The 19,127-nt window shown below is 34.5% G+C and overlaps 1 protein-coding gene across 2 annotated transcripts in view; it reads right to left on the bottom strand.

Moving 5' to 3' along the window:
* LOC145293768 (universal stress protein in QAH/OAS sulfhydrylase 3'region-like) overlaps positions 1–19,127 on the bottom strand; it is a 340,470-nt gene that overhangs the window by 61,376 nt on the left and 259,967 nt on the right. Inside the window, exon 3 of one of the 2 annotated variants that reach the window (XM_080140277.1) lies at positions 3,988–4,002. The exons of the other annotated variant lie outside the window; for it this stretch is intronic. Coding sequence (XP_079996403.1) covers positions 3,988–4,002 — 15 coding nt within the window. The remainder of the gene's footprint in view (positions 1–3,987; positions 4,003–19,127) is intronic. 2 annotated transcript variants of the gene reach the window in all.

Genomic DNA, 19,127 nt, shown 5'->3' with positions numbered 1-19,127 from the left:
ATCGGAATCCGTCATATTTTGCAGTCCAGTTGATTCGAGTCTGGGCCATAGTTGCAAGACGGTTGGATTCAGGAGTCAAGAATGAAGAAAAAGAAAAAAAATGTAAATATTGGGATGAGGTGGAAACAGCTGGTCACTGGCGATGAGGTTTTTATTTTCACCGTTTGGAGGAATCAGAATAAAGTCTACCAAAAAAAAAAAAAAAAAAAAAAGAAAAAGAAAGAAAACAAAAACAAAAAACAAAAAAAACAAACCTCATAAAATTTGTTGCGCCTCAGTCATTTCCAGGTCTAGAAATCAACTTACAGGTTCCAACCATAAGAAAAAGTATATCTTTGTCCCTTCAAACTGATCGTTGTATTGTACTTCATGTTCTAAAAAAACTCTAGCAGGTGACACACACACGTAGAATATACACGCTGCACTATATAGACCCACATACACAAAATATACACACAGGTACATATTAAACAAACAAAAGCAAACCTTTATAAAGTAAAAGCATACATTTTTGCAGTCTATAGAAGGTAAACAATTTTGTCTCAGTTAAAAAAAAAACACTAAGGGATCTAACGTCAAAATTTTTCTTGGGATAAAATCACAATTTCTAAGTTTACTAAAGTAAAGCAAGGAATTAGACTTGCTAAGATAAAGCATCGATTAAAAGTTTAACATTTTCGAAAAACACACAGAAAAACATTAGTGTCTCAATGATGTTGGGTTAAATAGAGCAAAGAGGGAAAATATTACGGTTGGTCGTGTTTTACTGCAAGTTATTTAATACCGAATCCAGTGATTTTGAGGAAAATGTTTTTTAATAGAATATATATATATATATTTTCAAGTCGGTTTCTATTCAACCCATAGTTGGGACCCTAACAGGTACTACCACTCCGGGTCAGAGTAGACGTGGGAGCAATGGCAATTAAAGGGTGGCCCCACACTCCCCAAAGCCCGCAAGTTGGGGCCTCACCATCGGATATAGTTTAAGGTCATATCCAGGACCAAAATATTACGGATTACGAGGGTCTTATGTACAATATGAAAAGAAATTGAAATCTAAGGAAGATCGCCATCATTCCGGTAATTATAAGCGCAACCTGGTTCACAGAAAAAGAATTTAAAATCTACCTTGCAAATATACGCGGTGAACCAAATGCAAGAGGAATTCAAGTAATTGCATTTAAAATTTTAACAATTTTAACACGATCTCTCGGTGTGAATGTATGATAGCGGGTAAATGTCCGGCATCCTATCTGATGCCCCATTACCAGCTAGAAAAAATGATATATTAAAAAAAATAAACACATTTTACGAAGGTTCTCTGTCCTAAAATCGTCTGAATTTACAGTTAAATTCTTACACGGTAAAATTGTGAAAAATACAGAAAGCGTAAAAGGAAGCTTTCTTTAATTTAATTAATTAAAAAAAAAGTATTTATTGTGACGTTATTTTTACTTGATCGTTAACCTGACCAAACCTTTGTTTGAAAATGTCACCTTTTCCATCATCCAAGTGCACATTGTCTTCATTTTTTCTCTGACAGTGCACTTGACGACGAGAGAGATTGATGGTTTTTCATTTAAACCAACCTGTAGACAGACAGACGCCGCTAGTAAGTAATGTCTAAGTGCTTATATAAACATTTGTAATTACTGGAGAGTGCTCCATTTGTGTGTACGAATAGGTTTGCATTATTGGCGATATCACTTCACTCCAATAAAGCTTATATAGTCATTCACAGACAGTATATATATATATATATATATATATATATATATATATATATATATATATATATATATATATATATATATATATATATATATATATAATTATTACTATAATAATTAATTTTGATGCATACAGAGACTAGGTGTTTCATTCTTTCGAGAATCATCAGTGCAGGGTGTAACGATTACCGCCGGTCGGGAGATTCGAACCAGCCACGAAGCCATCTCTGACTCCATTAGCAACGAACAAACCGCTCAGCCAAGGTTAACCGCGAGAAATATAATCGAAATTAACATTTATACAAAGCGTAAACGGCAGCTTACTGATGTTTCTGCAAACGACTTTAGACTTCTGTCGAGTTGCATAGATTAAAGCTCCTTGAGACATTATTTTTACTTGTATAGGATTCGTTATTGAGCGTTTAGATTCATCGAGCTATTTACATTTTACAGTCCTGGTAAATCTTTTAAAATTAGTGGACCCCCCCCCCAACATACGAGCTAACCGAGTTATGAGAAATTCGAGATACGAAATGGCTTCAAAGCAAAAATCCTCCACTACATACGAGTGAAAATCAAAGTTACGAGTGTATATATATATATATATATATATATATATATATATATATATATATATATATATATATATATATATATATATATATATATATATAAGAGAAAGAACATTTAAACTGCAAGTTGAAATTTACAATCAACATTTATTGTTCGACTGAATACACCAAAAAAAAAAAAAAACAATTTACAAAGTCCTTATTCCGCGGAGTTTCAAAGAATACTATTCTTGCTGTTTTTCTCATCAGAGGACAGAAAGAAATCAGCAAATTATGTTATAAAGAAATGCTAGAATTTTCTTGTTATGACATTAAGTGAAACCGCAATTTATTATAGTCATAAATGTTCTTTAGAAACAACTAAAAACAAAGCGCGCATAATATTTCAGCTTGCATGAAGATTCTCTCAAGGTAATCCACAAGGCAAAATAATTCTTTAGAGAGAATGAAATCCAAAATTAAATCTAGTACAATATAAATAGTCCGATTATTTCTCTATTGTGCATTGAGCTTTTTTATTCGGTTGGGAGTAAATTATCTATATATAAATATAGGTATTTATATTAGATTGAAGTTTACCATTGAATATATCAGGTAAAGACTACATCTTTTTTGATTTCATTATATATATATATATATATATATATATATATATATATATATATATATATATATATATATTATAAGGTAAAATTAAAAGCCAAGAACAATGCGAGATTTTTTTATATATAGAGTAAAATTAAATGAAAACAAAAGAAATAAATTTCTTTTTTTTTGTTGTTTGTTTTTTCTTTTTCACACAAATTTTAACTCTAAACAACAGTAATTTTTTTTTCTGTTGTATTCAATGGTGATATAAATCTCAATATATTTCAGACTTATTAGTCCATTTTCAAGAGAAGACAGCGGAAGAGTGTTCAAAATTGGAAAAGTAGCCGCCGAGTTTGCCACGTGATACCGCGAAATATAGAACGGCGGCTACTTTTCCAATTTTGAACACTCTTCCGCTGTCTTCTCTTGAAAATGGACTAATAAGTCTGAAATATATTGAGATTTATATCACCATTGAATACAACAGAAAAAAAAATTACTGTTGTTTAGAGTTAAAATTTGTGTGAAAAAGAAAAAACAAACAACAAAAAAAAGAACTTTATTTCTTTTGTTTGCATTTAATTTTACTCTATATATATAAAAAAAAATCTCGCATTGTTCTTGGCTTTTAATTTTACCTTATAATTTTCTTCAACAATGCTTCAAGCAAACTACAACCTACTTATATATATATATATATATGCGCGCGCGCGTGTGTGTGTGTATGCGCGTGTTATACTTTTTATGCCTGAATAAATAAATAAAGCAAAACTGGCTCTTAGCAACACTTCTTACAGCAGCGATGTTCAAGTACTACAAGTCCAGTTTGTCAGACCTTTTCATTCCATCGACTATTTTCGTTTTGTTAAAACCATGATTCCTATAAGGACGGGCATGTTAAAAAGTTCACGCGGTTAAAATGCACGACTAAAGGTGGCAACTAAACGATTCATTTGACTAACATTTCAATATCGTGCAATTATCAAAATCACACACCGGATTATTCCAAGGAATAAATAAGGTTAGGAAAATACGGGTTTGTTATTGAAGTTTGGGAAGAAATTTGGGTTTAAGAAAAGAAAAAAATGTACCGTCTGGCTCTTCCACTGGAAATAAAAAAATAGCATAAAAGTGAGACAAATAAATGGCAGTTATTTAAAAATACAAAAAAAAAAAAAACCCGTAAAAAAACAAAAAACAAAAACAAACAAACTGCATAACCAATCGAGTATTCTTTAAAATTTAATCATATTTATAAGTGCAGGATGTCCCTAAACAAAGCCAAGGTTTCTTCTATTCGTATTATTTGGATTCTTCTGTTTTCATTTTAAGTACTATTTTCATATTTTTTTTCAAGTGCATCTTATCAAACTCAGGAATCCTTCTCTCAAACTCGGGAATCTTTCTGTTGAACTTGGGAATCTGCACAGTATTTCAAACAGAACACTTTATCCATAATATAAATCTCACCTGTCTGTTTAAATGTATGTATGTATGTATGTATGTATGTATATGTATGTACGCATATATATGCATGTTTATGTATGTATGTATGTATGTATGTATGTATGTATGTATGTGTGTATGTATGTATGTATGTATGCATGGCATAATCATGTTGATACATCGATTCTCGTCAGATCACTGAGGTACAGAAACGTTGAGCTTGGTTATTACAAGATGGGTGATCATTTGGGAATACTAGGCGCTGTACGTGCTTTCCTGTCGCTCTGAACCCCCACTTGCCACTGGTATTCAACAATGTCGACTCAGGAGAGGCGTGGTTGAAGATTGCGCAACTCTTGCCACAAAAATTTCACGCGCAGGCACCCTTACAGTGGGTATCCATAGTCTGCCAAGCCTTTTTTAATGTATGTATGCCTAAAACTTTCGACAAATACGACGAATTTTCACGAAACCAGTATCATTTTGAAGCTAGACCCTTCGGACGACAAATATCGAAAAATTGGCTAAAAACATTAATTCTTTCACCCTCAACTGGGGAGTTTTTTTTACAAGGGGGTCGTTTTTTAGCCAATATTTTCGACAGCCATCCTCTCTTTCCGATTGACGAGCCTTAATTTTAAACTTCGTTACTTCCGGTTTGGCGATGGGCGCAACAGCAAAGACGTCACGTTTTTTTCACGTTCTTTCTCTCGTTCGCGGTACGGATTCGAGCCTGCCTGCCTACTACCACTTTTTTTTTTTGCTCGACACACACCTTAAAACAATCTGGCAACGCCGGGCATCCAGGCTAGTTTAATCTAAAAAGATAGCATGCCCTCGTTTCGTTAGCAAAGAAGTCCTAAGGAATTCGCAATTGTGTTTTGAATTTCGATTGTACTAAGGATTGAAGCTTTAACCTCCACAAGAGGGTAACATATAATTAATTTTTAAGAAATACCTTATCCACTATGCAACATTTCCTTGCGAAGAACAATAGACTACGAAACAGGTTTCTTTTAATTTATAAAATAAAGACGAGACGAAACCTCAAATGGTTATGCGAAAAGTGCATGTTAAATTTTGACTGCGTCACTCCGAGAAGAGAATGTTATCTCGAGAGGATGAAAAACGTTGACCTCCTCAACCACCCAACCTTAAATCGACCTTCGGCTTGAACCTTCAACCTCTAGAAGAGTGTCACTTAGAAGAACTACATTTTACTTAATACTTTATCCGTTACGCCACGGGACCTTGAAGGCGATACAATTGCACATTATGACTGACGGAACAAGAGCATAATACGTGCATTAAATCGTTCAAATTTTCGTGTAGATTCCCGTTCGTTAGAAAGTTTCCCAAGTTCAGCAACATACACGCGAAGAAGACCAGAGGTTATATCGGCCGAAATGTTGTGATGATAATAATAATACTCAAGGCAAAAACGGACGAATAGTCCAAATAATACAAATTCTTAATCCTCCTCTAAAAAATTAAGAAATTTAACAATTGTATTCTGAATAATCCAAATTGATTTTTTTTGTTTAATGCTTACATCTATTTTTTTTATTTTATTTTATTTTTATTCAATTTTCACCCCAAACAAGGCAAAGTGCCACTTTGAAGCAGGGGGCTACTATCAGGGACTTAATTAGCGGGGTCATTATGAAGGGAGATGAGTAGAAAGATGTTTGTTGACATTACACTTGAACTTCTGCATATCGTTGCAGTTGGGAAAGCAGAATCCCGGAAGGAAGTTCCAAAGACCCGCAGTTCTGGGGAAGAAACTATTGGAGTAAAAAGCTTTCTTGCACCTAGGGATCTCTACTGTAAAGGGATGAGACTTAGTAGCTTGTCGGATTTGTCGGGGGTAGTTACGTCGAGGAGGTACAAGTGTTTGCAGTTCGTCAGAGCATTCACCATTGAAGTATTTGTAGAACAGGCAGAGGGATGCAACATATCGTCGATGGGACAGAGGCTGAAGCCTAGATGACAGTTCAGGACCTATCAGGTTGGCGACTCTCTTTTGAACCCTGTCCAGGAGCGAGAGACAAGAAGCAGATGCACCAGCCCAGATGTGACAACAGTACTCCATACATGGGCGAATGGTTGCCTTATAGAGGTATAGGATACTGTCAGGCGTAAGTAGTTTTCTAGCACGGTAGAGGGAGCCAACCTTCCTTGCAGCAGCCTTGGAAATGCTCTCAATGTATCTATTCCAGTTCATATTCCCTGTAAACGTTAGGCCGAGGAGTTTAAAAGAAGTTCTTTCAGATAATGTGTTCTTGGCCATTGCTATTGGTGGTAGAGAAGGTTTCTTGTAGTTATTGAAGGAAACAAGCTTAGTCTTAGCAGCATTGAATGTGACCAACCATTTTTGTCCCCATTCCACTACAGATTGGAGGTCATCCTCTAGTGTTTCTGCCATTTCCTTGGATATGTGTTCATTTGTTTTCCCCTCATATTTGTTATAGAGAGTGGTGTCATCGGCAAATATACCCATTTCCGAAACAATTTTATCAGGGAGGTCGTTTATGAATATCAGGAATAATAGAGGTCCAAGGATAGACCCCTGAGGTACTCCCGCATTTATGTCGTATTGTTTGGATGTACGACCGTCAATGACAACTTTGATTTTTCTATTACTTAAGAAGGATTTAATTACATTATGAATTCTTCCAGTGATTCCATATGATCTAATTTTCCTTAGAAGACCATCGTGCCATACCCTGTCAAAAGCCTTAGATATATCGAAGGCCACCGCTCTACCCTCCTCTGTTTTATCCAATGAACGGTATATACGTTCAGAAACTACAGTTTAGATATCTGCTGTTGAACGGGCTTGCCTGAATCCATATTGTTTGTCAGTAAGGAGTTTAGCAGCTGTTAGGTGCTGGACTAGGGCTTGATTAACTAAGGACTCAAATATTTTGGCGAAAAGCGGGAGGAGGCTAATGGGGCGATAATTTAGTGGGTCAGTTCTTTCATCAGAATTCTTGAAGACTGGTACCACAGAAACGGTTTTCCAGCAGTCGAGAAAACAAGATTCGTTAAGGCATTTATTGTAAAGTTTGGACAGAATTGGTGCAACCTCGGCAGAGCATTTTTTAATAGTACAGCCGGGATGAGATCTGGTCCACACGCTTTTGAGGTGTCTAGGTTTTTTATAATAGCATGTACCTGAGAAGGGGGGATTTTCAAATCGTCTAGTGAGGCGTCTGTTCGCAGAGGAAAATCAGGGAATGAGTGGTGTACCGAGTTCAGTGTGGAGTTTGAGGCAAACCGACTGGCAAGCAGATTAGCCTTGTCAGTTGCCGTGCAAGCAACCTCATGATCATTTGATAGTGGGGGAATAGTTGACTGTCCATAATTTACTACGCTGTTGTAGATTTTCCAAAAATCCCGGGTTCCTAATTTCTGTGCTTCGATGCGGTTTCTGGTGGTTTCAGAGTAATCTGTCTTAGCTGTCTCTATCACTCTCTTACAATTATTTCTAGCTTCTATAAACTTCTGTTTATTTGAGCTGGACTTATGTCGGTTGAATCTGCGGAATGCATGCTGACTTTGACAAATGGCAGCTGCACAAGCAGAAGTAAACCATTGGGGGGAGTGGGGTTTGCTATAGAATTTCCGTGCGGGAACATGTGCTTCAATAGCAGTTTTGAACCATTCAGTGGTCACATTTGCACACTGTTCCGCTGGAAGAGTAAAGATATTTTGCCATGGGGCATCTCTGATGAGCTCCCTGATGGCTTCCCAATCAGCCTTTTTGTAATACCTCGTTGTTTTGAGTAGTGGGTCTTCAGTTTTAGGGCGAGAATTTAGGGTGATTTCTACCATTATCACTGCGTGATCAGCATTCCCGAGTGGGCTGTGGGCATTTGTTGTACAGTCATTGGGAACCGTTGTCAGAAAGAGATCTAGAAGTGAGGCATGTTGATCTTGCTGGTCTGGGAAACGTGTCGGAAATGTAACCAACTGAGATAGGGAATGGGATATAGAGAAGCTATGTGTTGCGCTACCAACTAAGTCTGTGTGATTAGAGAATCCTAGCCAGTTACTGTTGTTAGGTTTTACAACATATTGACCCTTGTTGTATCATTCTATTAAAAAAATTATACAGAGTATATAAATGGTTTGTACGAGGGATGTTCCAAAAGCAATGCCTCCTATTTTTTATTTCGCCCTTACGGATCAGAAGGGATTGCAAATTGCATTATTACGATGACTGAACTTATGCATTCATGATCTAAAAGTTTAATCTCTGTTGTAGTTTGAACAGTGTGAGATTTCAAGAAACCAGCTCCTGTCATGGACGTACGTCAGAAGAATAGATACGTCATTGAATTATTGTCAAAAAGTGTATTGTGGATGTTAGTGACTAGGGTTATGACAAGAGAATATTCTTATCATTGTTTTGACTCTCGAGTATATATTCGACACAGTTAGACACGGTTAAACAACCGAGAACCACATTACTCTATTTAAAAACATATAAGATATTAACTGATGTATATTCGAGAGTCAAAACAAGGAAAAGAATATGCTGTTGTCATAGTCTTAGTAGTGACTACGCAGAAAAATAAATTCTGGAGCACAAAAAGGCGCTCGTTTTAATGGTACCATTCCGATCTTCGTAGCTCTTCGACTTTTTGTTTTTACTTTAAACATAGGAATCGTTACTTTTGGAACGACTTTCGCATGACACTGGCGAAAGTGCATTGAGAATAGTACTGACTATGTAGAAAAAATAAATTCTAGGGCACAAAAGGTTGTTCGTTTTAATAGTACACTTCCATCTTCTAAAACGCTCCAGACAAGTTGTGAAGCCACTTCATGTTGTCTTAAACTTTTTGCGACAATCATCTTTGGTTCTTGTTAGCTCTTTACATCAAGTGGCTTCACGACTTGTCTGTAGCGTTTTAGAACGACCCTTGTAGATTTATTTGAATTCGAAGAGAATTTTGTTGCATTCAACACATTGTATTCCAAATGACCATCCATCTTGTACTGGCCAATCACAACATCGCTTTACTTCTGTGTTTTATTTACACTTCGTTATCCCCGGCGAGACCAGATGTGTACTGACAGGAGTATTCTCATGACAGTTTTATGAGCCTTACTTCTTCCGTGAGGCTTATGACAAATTTGAAGCGAGCTTTTTGTTTGTGACACCCTCACTAAAAGATTACCGTACAGCGCCCACTATCTCCCACTATCCATTCTTTTCAACACGGCTGAGGAACTTCATCTACCCCTTATATGGTAATCCTCTACGATATCAGAGGGAGGCTAAAAGCGCTATACCTTGCCCAAAGGAAACCTGGAACCGTGCAAACCAAGAGCGTTCATCTCTCTGAGATGTTATACATACCCGTTTAACTAAATACGTACAGCGCATGTATTCCCAAATGGAAACCTATCTGATACTGGCCAGGCTAAACTTTGCTCAACTTCGGTCATTTAACGAGAACGGATTTACCAACGTCACTATGTATATAGTACATAGAAAAAAAAATTAATACTGCTCTAATGTAACACCTAACCTCTAGAAACTATGGCCAGGAAAATCTAATAAGATCATCTCTAAATCAGTGTGCCCATTGATTGCAGTTAAGGGTGACAATAACAAGGCACTCTTAGGCTGTTTGTTCTTGTAATCAGTGTTGCTGCGTCATCGTAGTCCGCTCTTGTCTGTCGCTTTCAATATTAAGTTACCGACAGAGCATAAAGTGTTTATAACGATTAGGAAAAGGGATATCCGTCTCAGTCATAATGAAAGTTTTACTGTGATAGACTGTTCATATGACTCAACGAATGAAAATAGGTAGACAGCAACAGACAACGTTGATGGTTAATAAAAATGTTTTTATTTTGGGCTGTGTTGAAAAGAAATTAAAAACAGATAAGAGTCAGTATTTACAAAAGGTGTGTTTGTCTCTGATGAGTTGTTTAGTGGGCTTTTGCTATGCAACAAAGCATGTGCAAAACGTACAAAAGGTGTGTTACAAATGTTTGTAGATTTTATCATGTTGCTGGCTAGTTAATAAAAAGGCCCACGACCAAACGCCCTATTAGTACGATTTCAAAACTCAAACTGATTAGGTGAGAAAAAAAAGAAAAAAAAAAAAAACAAAAAAAAACGAGGTTGCCCGAGCGCTGAAAGTTTAACAAATAGTATCCTTCCGCCAATACATCTGATTGGCTATAAAAAGGAAGAGATAGCACGTCAAAATATGTACTCGTTGATTTCACTCAAGGGCGACAATAGCAAGATATTCTACGGCTATTTGTTGCAGCGACTATTATTGATACGTTATTGTAGTATAGCTAAAGGTCACTGAGCTTCGGCGAGGTTAAAGTATCGACATGATTATAACTATGGCTGTGACAACAGAATATTCTTTTCATTGTTTTGACTCTCAAGTGTATATCCGACACAGTAAGACACAGCTAATCAACCGAGAACCGCATCAGTCTATATAAAAAACATATGACATTAACGGATATATACTCAAGAGTCAGCCCTAATTATAACTACTCATAATGGGCTTTTGAAAACCTCCTGAATATTGTTTTTCTATTATATTTACATTTTCCAAATATATTAAAGCAAAATTTAAGCTAAGCATTAAACACTATTTTCCTTCGTTTTGGGACATCCTGTATATATATGTACATATATATATATATATATATATATATATATATATATATATATATATATATATATATATATATATATATATATATATATATATATATATAGTTTAATCATTATTATGGTAATTAATTATATATATATATAATTAATTAATTTTATCTATCTGTTTGCGTGCTTGTCTAAAATTCGAAAACTAAATTTTCGCACATAGAAAACATATTTTGATGCAGTCAACATCGTTTTGTAGAATAAAAAAAGTATGTCTGTATCTGAAATTAAAAAACAAAGTAATAATAAATTAAGAAATAAACAAAGTAATGAATCATTTCAAAACTTAAAGACAAAAACATAACAAAATTCTTATAATATATTGGATTTGCGTGGATTAAAATCAATGCTGAAATCAGTTTAGCATAAAACCAGACCATAGGCATCATACTGATTTCAGTGAACCGCGAAATAATGGACGATATTGATTATTAAATGGCGCATCTCTGCTCTATTTGCGAATCACTGATGAGGCGCTGAGGCGCATCTGTGATTTAGTTGCCCCATACTTTCTTCCTCCTCGTAATGTTGTTTGTCTGAGTCTTTTCTATAAAGAATATAATGCCATGTTTTCTTTAGGATTGTCGGGTTTGTATTACTGTACACATAGATTCGAAAAATTTGTCAAAAAACAAATATATAACAAATAAATATTATCAAAGGCAAGATAAGTTACTTTTCTACCAAACTGGATACATTTTTTTGTTTTTATTCAATGTAACAAGCTTATTCAGCTCGAAAAACATGCAGTGTTTACCGATGTATTGGAAAATTCAAAATGGCGCCCGACACTCTCTTTAACATGGTAAGTTTGGGAAAAGGTGTTATAAATAATAAACTAGATAAAATACTATTTAAAAAAACACCGAATATATGTCAACTTATGTCACGGTAACATATAATGATCGGATTTCTAACAGTATTTTGTCTAGTTTATTATTTATAACATCTTTTCCTGAACTTACCGAGTTAAAGAGAGTGTCGGGCGGCATTTTGAATTTTCCAATACATCGGTAAACACTGTATGCTTTTCGAGCTGAATAAACATGTTACATTGAATAAAAACACGAAAAATATATCCAGTTAGGTAGAAAAGTAACTTATCTTGCCTTTGATAACATTTATTTTTTATATATTTGTTTTTTTGACAACTTTTTCGAATCTGTGTGTACAGTAATACAAACCCCACTTTTCTCTTCTTTTTCTTCTTTTTCTTCGTTTCCTCCTCTTTTACTTTTGTGCCTTTTCTTCTTCTTTTTTCCTTTTCTTTTTCTTTTCTTCTTTCTTCTTTTTCTTCTTTTTCTTTTACATTTCTCTTCCTTTTTTATTTTTCTTCTTTTTCTTCTTCTTTTACTTTTCTCTTCCTTTTCTTTTTCTTCTTTTTCTTCTACTATATTGTCTATCTGTTTCCGGTCTCCTTTGTTAGTCTAGTGATCTCCATCTATTCACTTCATAGTAATACTGCTTTCTATTCCAGTAGCTTCTTTCCAATAAACGCAGCCATGTCGAACTCTCTTCATATTGCCTGCTTTCTTCCTATCTATGGCCGTGGTCGTTTTTTAGACGAGGGTCGATAGGCATCTTTTGTATTTGCGAGAATCATCATTCGTTCTTGTTAGCTCTTTACGTCAAGTGACTTCACGCCTTGTCTGGAGCGATTTTTATTACAAAAATGATTATGCAATCATTTACATTTTTTCCCCTTCCGAGTTGTCTGCAACTTCTTTAATATACGACATTTTGATTTCCAAATCAGATTTTCCTCTAAATTATTTTAAAAATAGCAACATAAATAAAAATAAAAATAATGAAATAGAATTTAACAACAACAAAAGCAACAACAACAACAACAACAGCAATAAAAATTAAATGTTTAATACTTAAATAACTTCATGAATCTTTGACACCTGAAAGCTATTTGAAAGCGTTTAAAGTGTCGAATAATCCATTCACGATTCTTAGCAAATCCTCATCAAAAGATTGAACATTTTATAAGTTATTCGTATTCAATAATTTTATTAATAGGAAATTAAAACAATAATATTATTCTTAAAACTATTATTATATTGACACAAGATTATTTGTCGTTCAATTAATAATGCCATAATAATTAATTTTAACTTTTAAAATCCCATGTAAAAATAATCTCACAACAAAATAAACTAAAGGAAATTAATATAAATAAACACCAAAAAAACATTACACAAATCCTAACACAAATAGTAAATAATTCGGGAAACGCTGGAAAGGGACAGCTAGTTTTCAATATAGTCTTACGAAATGTATTCAATAAAATAAATGCATATTAAAGAAATGAAATTGCAAATATATTACCCATAATTTCTACACAACTAGAGGAGCACGAACTGTTTATAGTTTCCTGCTAAGTACAGAAAACTGAACACTAATTTTTACATCATTGGAATTATTTTATATGATATATGGGAAACTTTGGTAGTATATTATAATAGACATGACTGCCACTGTCTACGTATAGAAGCATATGTTGTTACCCATTTAGCTACCGTCGCCTCCCGTGATATAATGGCTAGACAATGCCACGTTTATGTACTTGGGAAACTGCTATCTTGATTGCTGGCTGGCAACCGGTGTTCAACTAGTCAAATTTTCGAGTGTCCACAGACAAGAATTGAGATATTATTTCAATCGTTATCAAACTTAAAATTAAATAAAAAAAAATGACCACCATAACATGAATAATGAATGCTATATATGTTCAAGACCAAAATATTTGATCCGGCTTTGAACAATAGTGGCCCGCTCATCTCCTCTGGTTTTGCAATGGACCAATATAGTTTGAACAAATGCATTTGTCTTCGCATAGAAAATCCTTTCATCACATTTGTTTTTTACTTTGGGTCTATTTTCAGAGAATAAGCTCCAGAGAATAAGCAATGTTTTCTACTGTCATATGGTCCCAAACTCACAACATTCCCAGAGAAACACGAGAACTCAAAATAAATGGAACTGTATCAGTACATAAACGTGACATTGCCAGCCATTATATTGCGGGAGGTGACGGTAACTAAATGGACTGACAACATAGACTGACAACCTGCGTATGTAAAGTTCGAATCCAATTCGTTTCAGTTAGGGATGTTGGCAATCTTGATGTGTTTCATTCTGTAAGTACCTGGTGTCTTTCTTGAAAGAATTCTAACTAGAGACGTATTGGAAAAACAAATGCTAATAATAAAATTACCTTAATGAGAAGATGAATCAATAACGCGCAACGACAATAACAATAACAAACATAGTATCACCTAACATAACTTGCAAAGTCATACTAATATTATTACTTAAGTCATACTAATATTATTACTTATTACCGAATAGTTTCTTACCATTATTGCTGATTGCTAGAAGTTTCTTACCATTATTGCTGATTGCTAGAAGTTTCTAAACAAACAATTTTCCACTCACAAAACCAGTGGAAATTCCACAGTAGTTGAAAATTTTTTAAAACACATTATAAATAAAATGAATACAAAAAATAAAATAAAACAAATAACGACGAATTTACAACAATTTCTTAGCAAATACCTTTTTAACCTTTTAAAGCTAAAAAAATTGATTAACAAAATTAGATTTTTTGAATAAAAATTCAACACACAACATTGTTTTTTTTCTAAATAATTTTTTTATATAAAGACACATTAACAATTCACTTGCACATTTTTTAAATTTAAAAATAAACTATAATAAAAAAACTTGCAGTTACTTAAATTATAAAATAAAATAGCCAATCTGAAACACGTAGACAGACAGCTATGTGTTTTTTGAAAATTTTTGGAGAGGTAATAGTTTTAATGATTTTTAACTGATAAAGAGCGACTGTAAAGGGAAGTAATTCGTTTCTTATTAATTAATGTTTGCGATGATGATGTTTTTGTGACAAGGAACGTAAGGATAAGTAAATTAATATTTAGATAAACATGTTAAAACTATAGAGAAAGATATAAAATAAATGAGAAAATATTGCAGCAAGACATTGGCGACAGGAAATTGTAAGCAAGTTTAGAATAACCGGGGAAAATAATTGGAAGTAGTTGAGTAAAATGGACAACAGGTTGAAATTGATTTTATTAAATTTTGAATAAATATTGAATAATTACTTTAATATAGAAATTCTTGAATACATTTTTCATGTTCATGTTTCTAAGAGTTTAAGACTGATTAAAAATGTTTACCATTTTAAAAAAAGAAACACTATAATAGATGACTAACGAACGCATACTACATCGCCCTAAATGAGGACGCTATGCATAGGAATATCGTATAGTATCGGCTACGGACAGACAGATACCAAATCTTACTTAGTAAAAGATGTATTTATCGTTTCTTCTAAATTTATATTAGTGGTCCGTCAAATTAAAAAAATTAATAAAGTTAATCAAATTGTAGATACGTTTCTAAATCTGATCAAGAACTCTAAAATTGGGCAGAGATCCACGAGTCCAAATATGGCAACAGTATTCTATACAGAGGAATGATAGTAGATTCGAATGGGTAAAGAATACCCTTAGGTGTGAGAAAGTGTTTAGAAGAACCGACTTTTTGAGAAGCCGAAAGAAAGAGATCTGCCAGAGAGTTTCACAAGTCTGCAGGTCTTGGAAATGAAGCTACTGGAATAGGAAACTATATTACAATTAGTGATCAAAACAACGAATTGATGAAGACCACTAGACCAACGAGTAAAACGAGCTGGAACAAAAGAAGCAGGAAATAGATAAGAAAATTCTGAAGCCATGCGATAATAGTATTTATAAAAATACTACGACTACCAGCATTATGTGTGTGTGTGTGTTAGTGTGTGTGTGTGTTGGTGTGTGTGTGTGTGTGTGTGAAAGTGAGAGAGCGAGAGAGAGAGAAAGAGAGCGAGAGCGAGAGAGAGATAGGTTGCAGGGATTTAGAAAGGGTGAGGTGTTGGGTCACTGAAATTACAGATACGTTTTTGCACCTTATCAAGAACCCTAACCCTAACCCTAATCCTCCAGCAGGACAGAGATACATTAGTTCAAATATGACAACATTAATCTATACAGATTAGACATGAGATTAGATTTAAACGCCGCTATATACTAGGATTTTAACTACAAGTTGCTTACAGACTATCTTTGGAGTAGTTGAACGGTTCTAATAATAATAAATTGCTTCTAGATTATCTTTAGAAGCAACCGAACAGTTCAAGGCGACTCTATCTACTAGGACCTTATTCGATCCAAAGGTTATAGTTTATCAACCATGCTTAATTACATGTCGCATGTGGTAATCTACATCTCAACTTCAAAGGCATATTTTATTTTATTTTGGTTAATGATCTGTAATTTCTATTCTCACTCGTTCACAGATAAGTTATAATCATCGCATTGTATACTCATACAATAACCACACGCACGCGCGCGCACACGCACACACACACACACACATATAGATTTTATTGTTGATTTTAAACGATAATAAGGTTAATAAGCGTCTTCAACTATTAAGATGTTTTTCTTTAGAAAATCAGCCATATATTGTTTGCGCGTAAACAAATAACATTTTCTTTCTTTATTATTTTTATTTTACTTACAGTAATCTACATCTGCATGTTTCGATATCCTCTCGTCAGCGAAACTTGATTGTTTCTGAGAATCTGAGAAATAACACACACACACACATACACACGCACACATATATTGAATACATTACATTTATCTTCTTAAATTAGGATTGGTATATATTAGAAGAAAATGTATTTCTACAGAAATAAACACACACACACACACACACACACACACACACACACACACATATATATATATAAACCCTCCCCACTTCCTGTGGTAGAGTACTGTCGTAAACGATTTCACTCGCTGCTTGTTTGGTATTTTAAATGTTTGGTAACGTCTGTCACAGTGATCTAATCAGTATATGATGATCTGCACATATGAGCTAAATTGACCGACTTTTATTTCAACTGATATATATATACACATATATATAATAATTATTTTTTTACTATAATAATTATTAAATACCTACAGACACTAGTGTTTCATCCTTTCGGGAATCTTCAGTGCAGGGTGTCACGATTAATACCAGTCGAACGATTCGAACTCCGCATCATGAGACATCTCTGGCTCGGTTTCTCGCTAGATTCAGCTACTCTGATGAGACGTAGACAACGAAACACGTGTCAGTGGACACTTATATGTTGATATATATATATATATATATAAATATAAATATATATATATATATATATTTGTTTGTGTGTATGTGTGTGTGTTCGTATGACAGGCTATGGATACCTACTGTAAATGTGCCTGCGCGTGTAATTTTTGTGGCAAGTGTTACGCAATCTCAACCACGACTCTCTTGAGTAGGCGTTGTTAAATATCAGTGGCAAGTGAAGGTTAGGGACGACTGGAAGCAATGCCGAGATAAACAGAGTATAGAATTCCCAAATAGTCACCCATCTGATACTTGCCATGCTCAACGTTGCTTAACTTGATCTGACGAGAAACGAAGTGTCAACGTGATTAGGCCGTATGCAAAATATATGTACACAAACACATACACACACACACACCTCTTTCTCTCTATCTCTCTCTCTATATATATACGTATATATGTGTGTATGTATATAAATATGCACATATATACCCTTATATATATGTGTATATATATGTATATATATATATATATATGAATGCATATACATATGTATATATGTGTGTGTGTGCGCACGCGTGTGTGTGTTTGTGTGTGTGTAGCATAGTGTGTAATTTCTTCAGTCCTCGGAGCCCACGAAAAACAAGTAGGCAGTTGTCAAACAGAAACTATTGTCATCTTCCCGTAGAAAGTAGAACCCAAGAACATTTGAGATAGAGAGCTTATTCAAACAAATAGATAAAATAAAATGAATACGATGTCCTTAAAACAATAACCGCAATTTCAATGTCGGAGAATTGCATTAGTCTATTTTTTATTTATTTATTATGGAGTAAACACTTATTAAGGCCGAAAGGCCACTCAAAGATAAAAGTTAATGAATGTCAGATGGTTCGTGAGACAATGCCGTGCCTCAATGATCTTAGACAGAAGTTAGTTATTCAAGAGGACGGCTAAACAAGAACTTTTTTACATTGGACTTGAAAACGACATGTTATAGTTAGCCGGGAAGCAGTATCACGCCATTGTGTTCCATAGACGAGTAATTCTAGAAAAGAAACTTGCTAATGGAATTTTTGTTTAGTTTTAGGCACAGATAGAGATTTGGGGATTTTGTTGAGAGTGGTCGTACCTAGACGAGTGTTTGTTGTGAATGTTGTACAGGAGAGATCATAGATTGAAGCTCTGTCGAGAACCTGCCATGAAAATAACGAAAGAACAGAGATAGGCTCGCAACCTCCCCCACCTTTGAGAAAAAAAAAGTAGCAAGGAAAAGAAAAGGATATCGCCTTTCGATGTTGGTTTTGTACACTGCTAGGACAGGTTTATCGGTTAAATAACGAACTCACGGGAAAGAACAATGTAAAGATTGCCAACATTCATAGTGAACGTGGTACCAACAGGATTCGAACTTGGAACGTCCAGATCGTTAGTTGATTTCGGTATCCATTTTACTACAGCTACCCAATATAAAACCTACATGGCGTAAACCCTTCCTACTATCGACGAATGACCAACGAACTCGTTGTAAAACATTTAGACTTTAGTTTTTTTTCACCCATAACTGTACACTAAACTACACGATTTGTGTCAGGTGCTCATCCTCATTATTTTAGAAGTTATCCTACTTTTTTGTGCATGTGCAGCTACCAGTTCTTATTTTTGACTGGGAGAGCAGCTACGTACCTATTTTTATTTGGGAGCAACTACTCTCCTAACCTGTTCATGTAAGGACATTACGTTTCTGCTATTTACGCAAGATGTAGCTTTTTACCTCGCGTGGAAGTGAGCTGTGTCATTTATTTATTTATGCTTTGTATGCAGATTTGTCGACCTAAGCATTGCAGTAACAGAACATTCTTCGGACACAATATTGCAGTAACATCTCGTCCATAG

This window comes from Euprymna scolopes, chromosome 15 (assembly GCF_053919585.1).
Source record: "Euprymna scolopes isolate OS-2025 chromosome 15, ASM5391958v1, whole genome shotgun sequence".
Classification (NCBI taxonomy): Eukaryota; Metazoa; Mollusca; class Cephalopoda; order Sepiida; family Sepiolidae; genus Euprymna; species Euprymna scolopes.
Note: the sequence above shows the minus strand (reverse complement) of the source record. Positions and strands in the feature narration are given on the sequence as shown.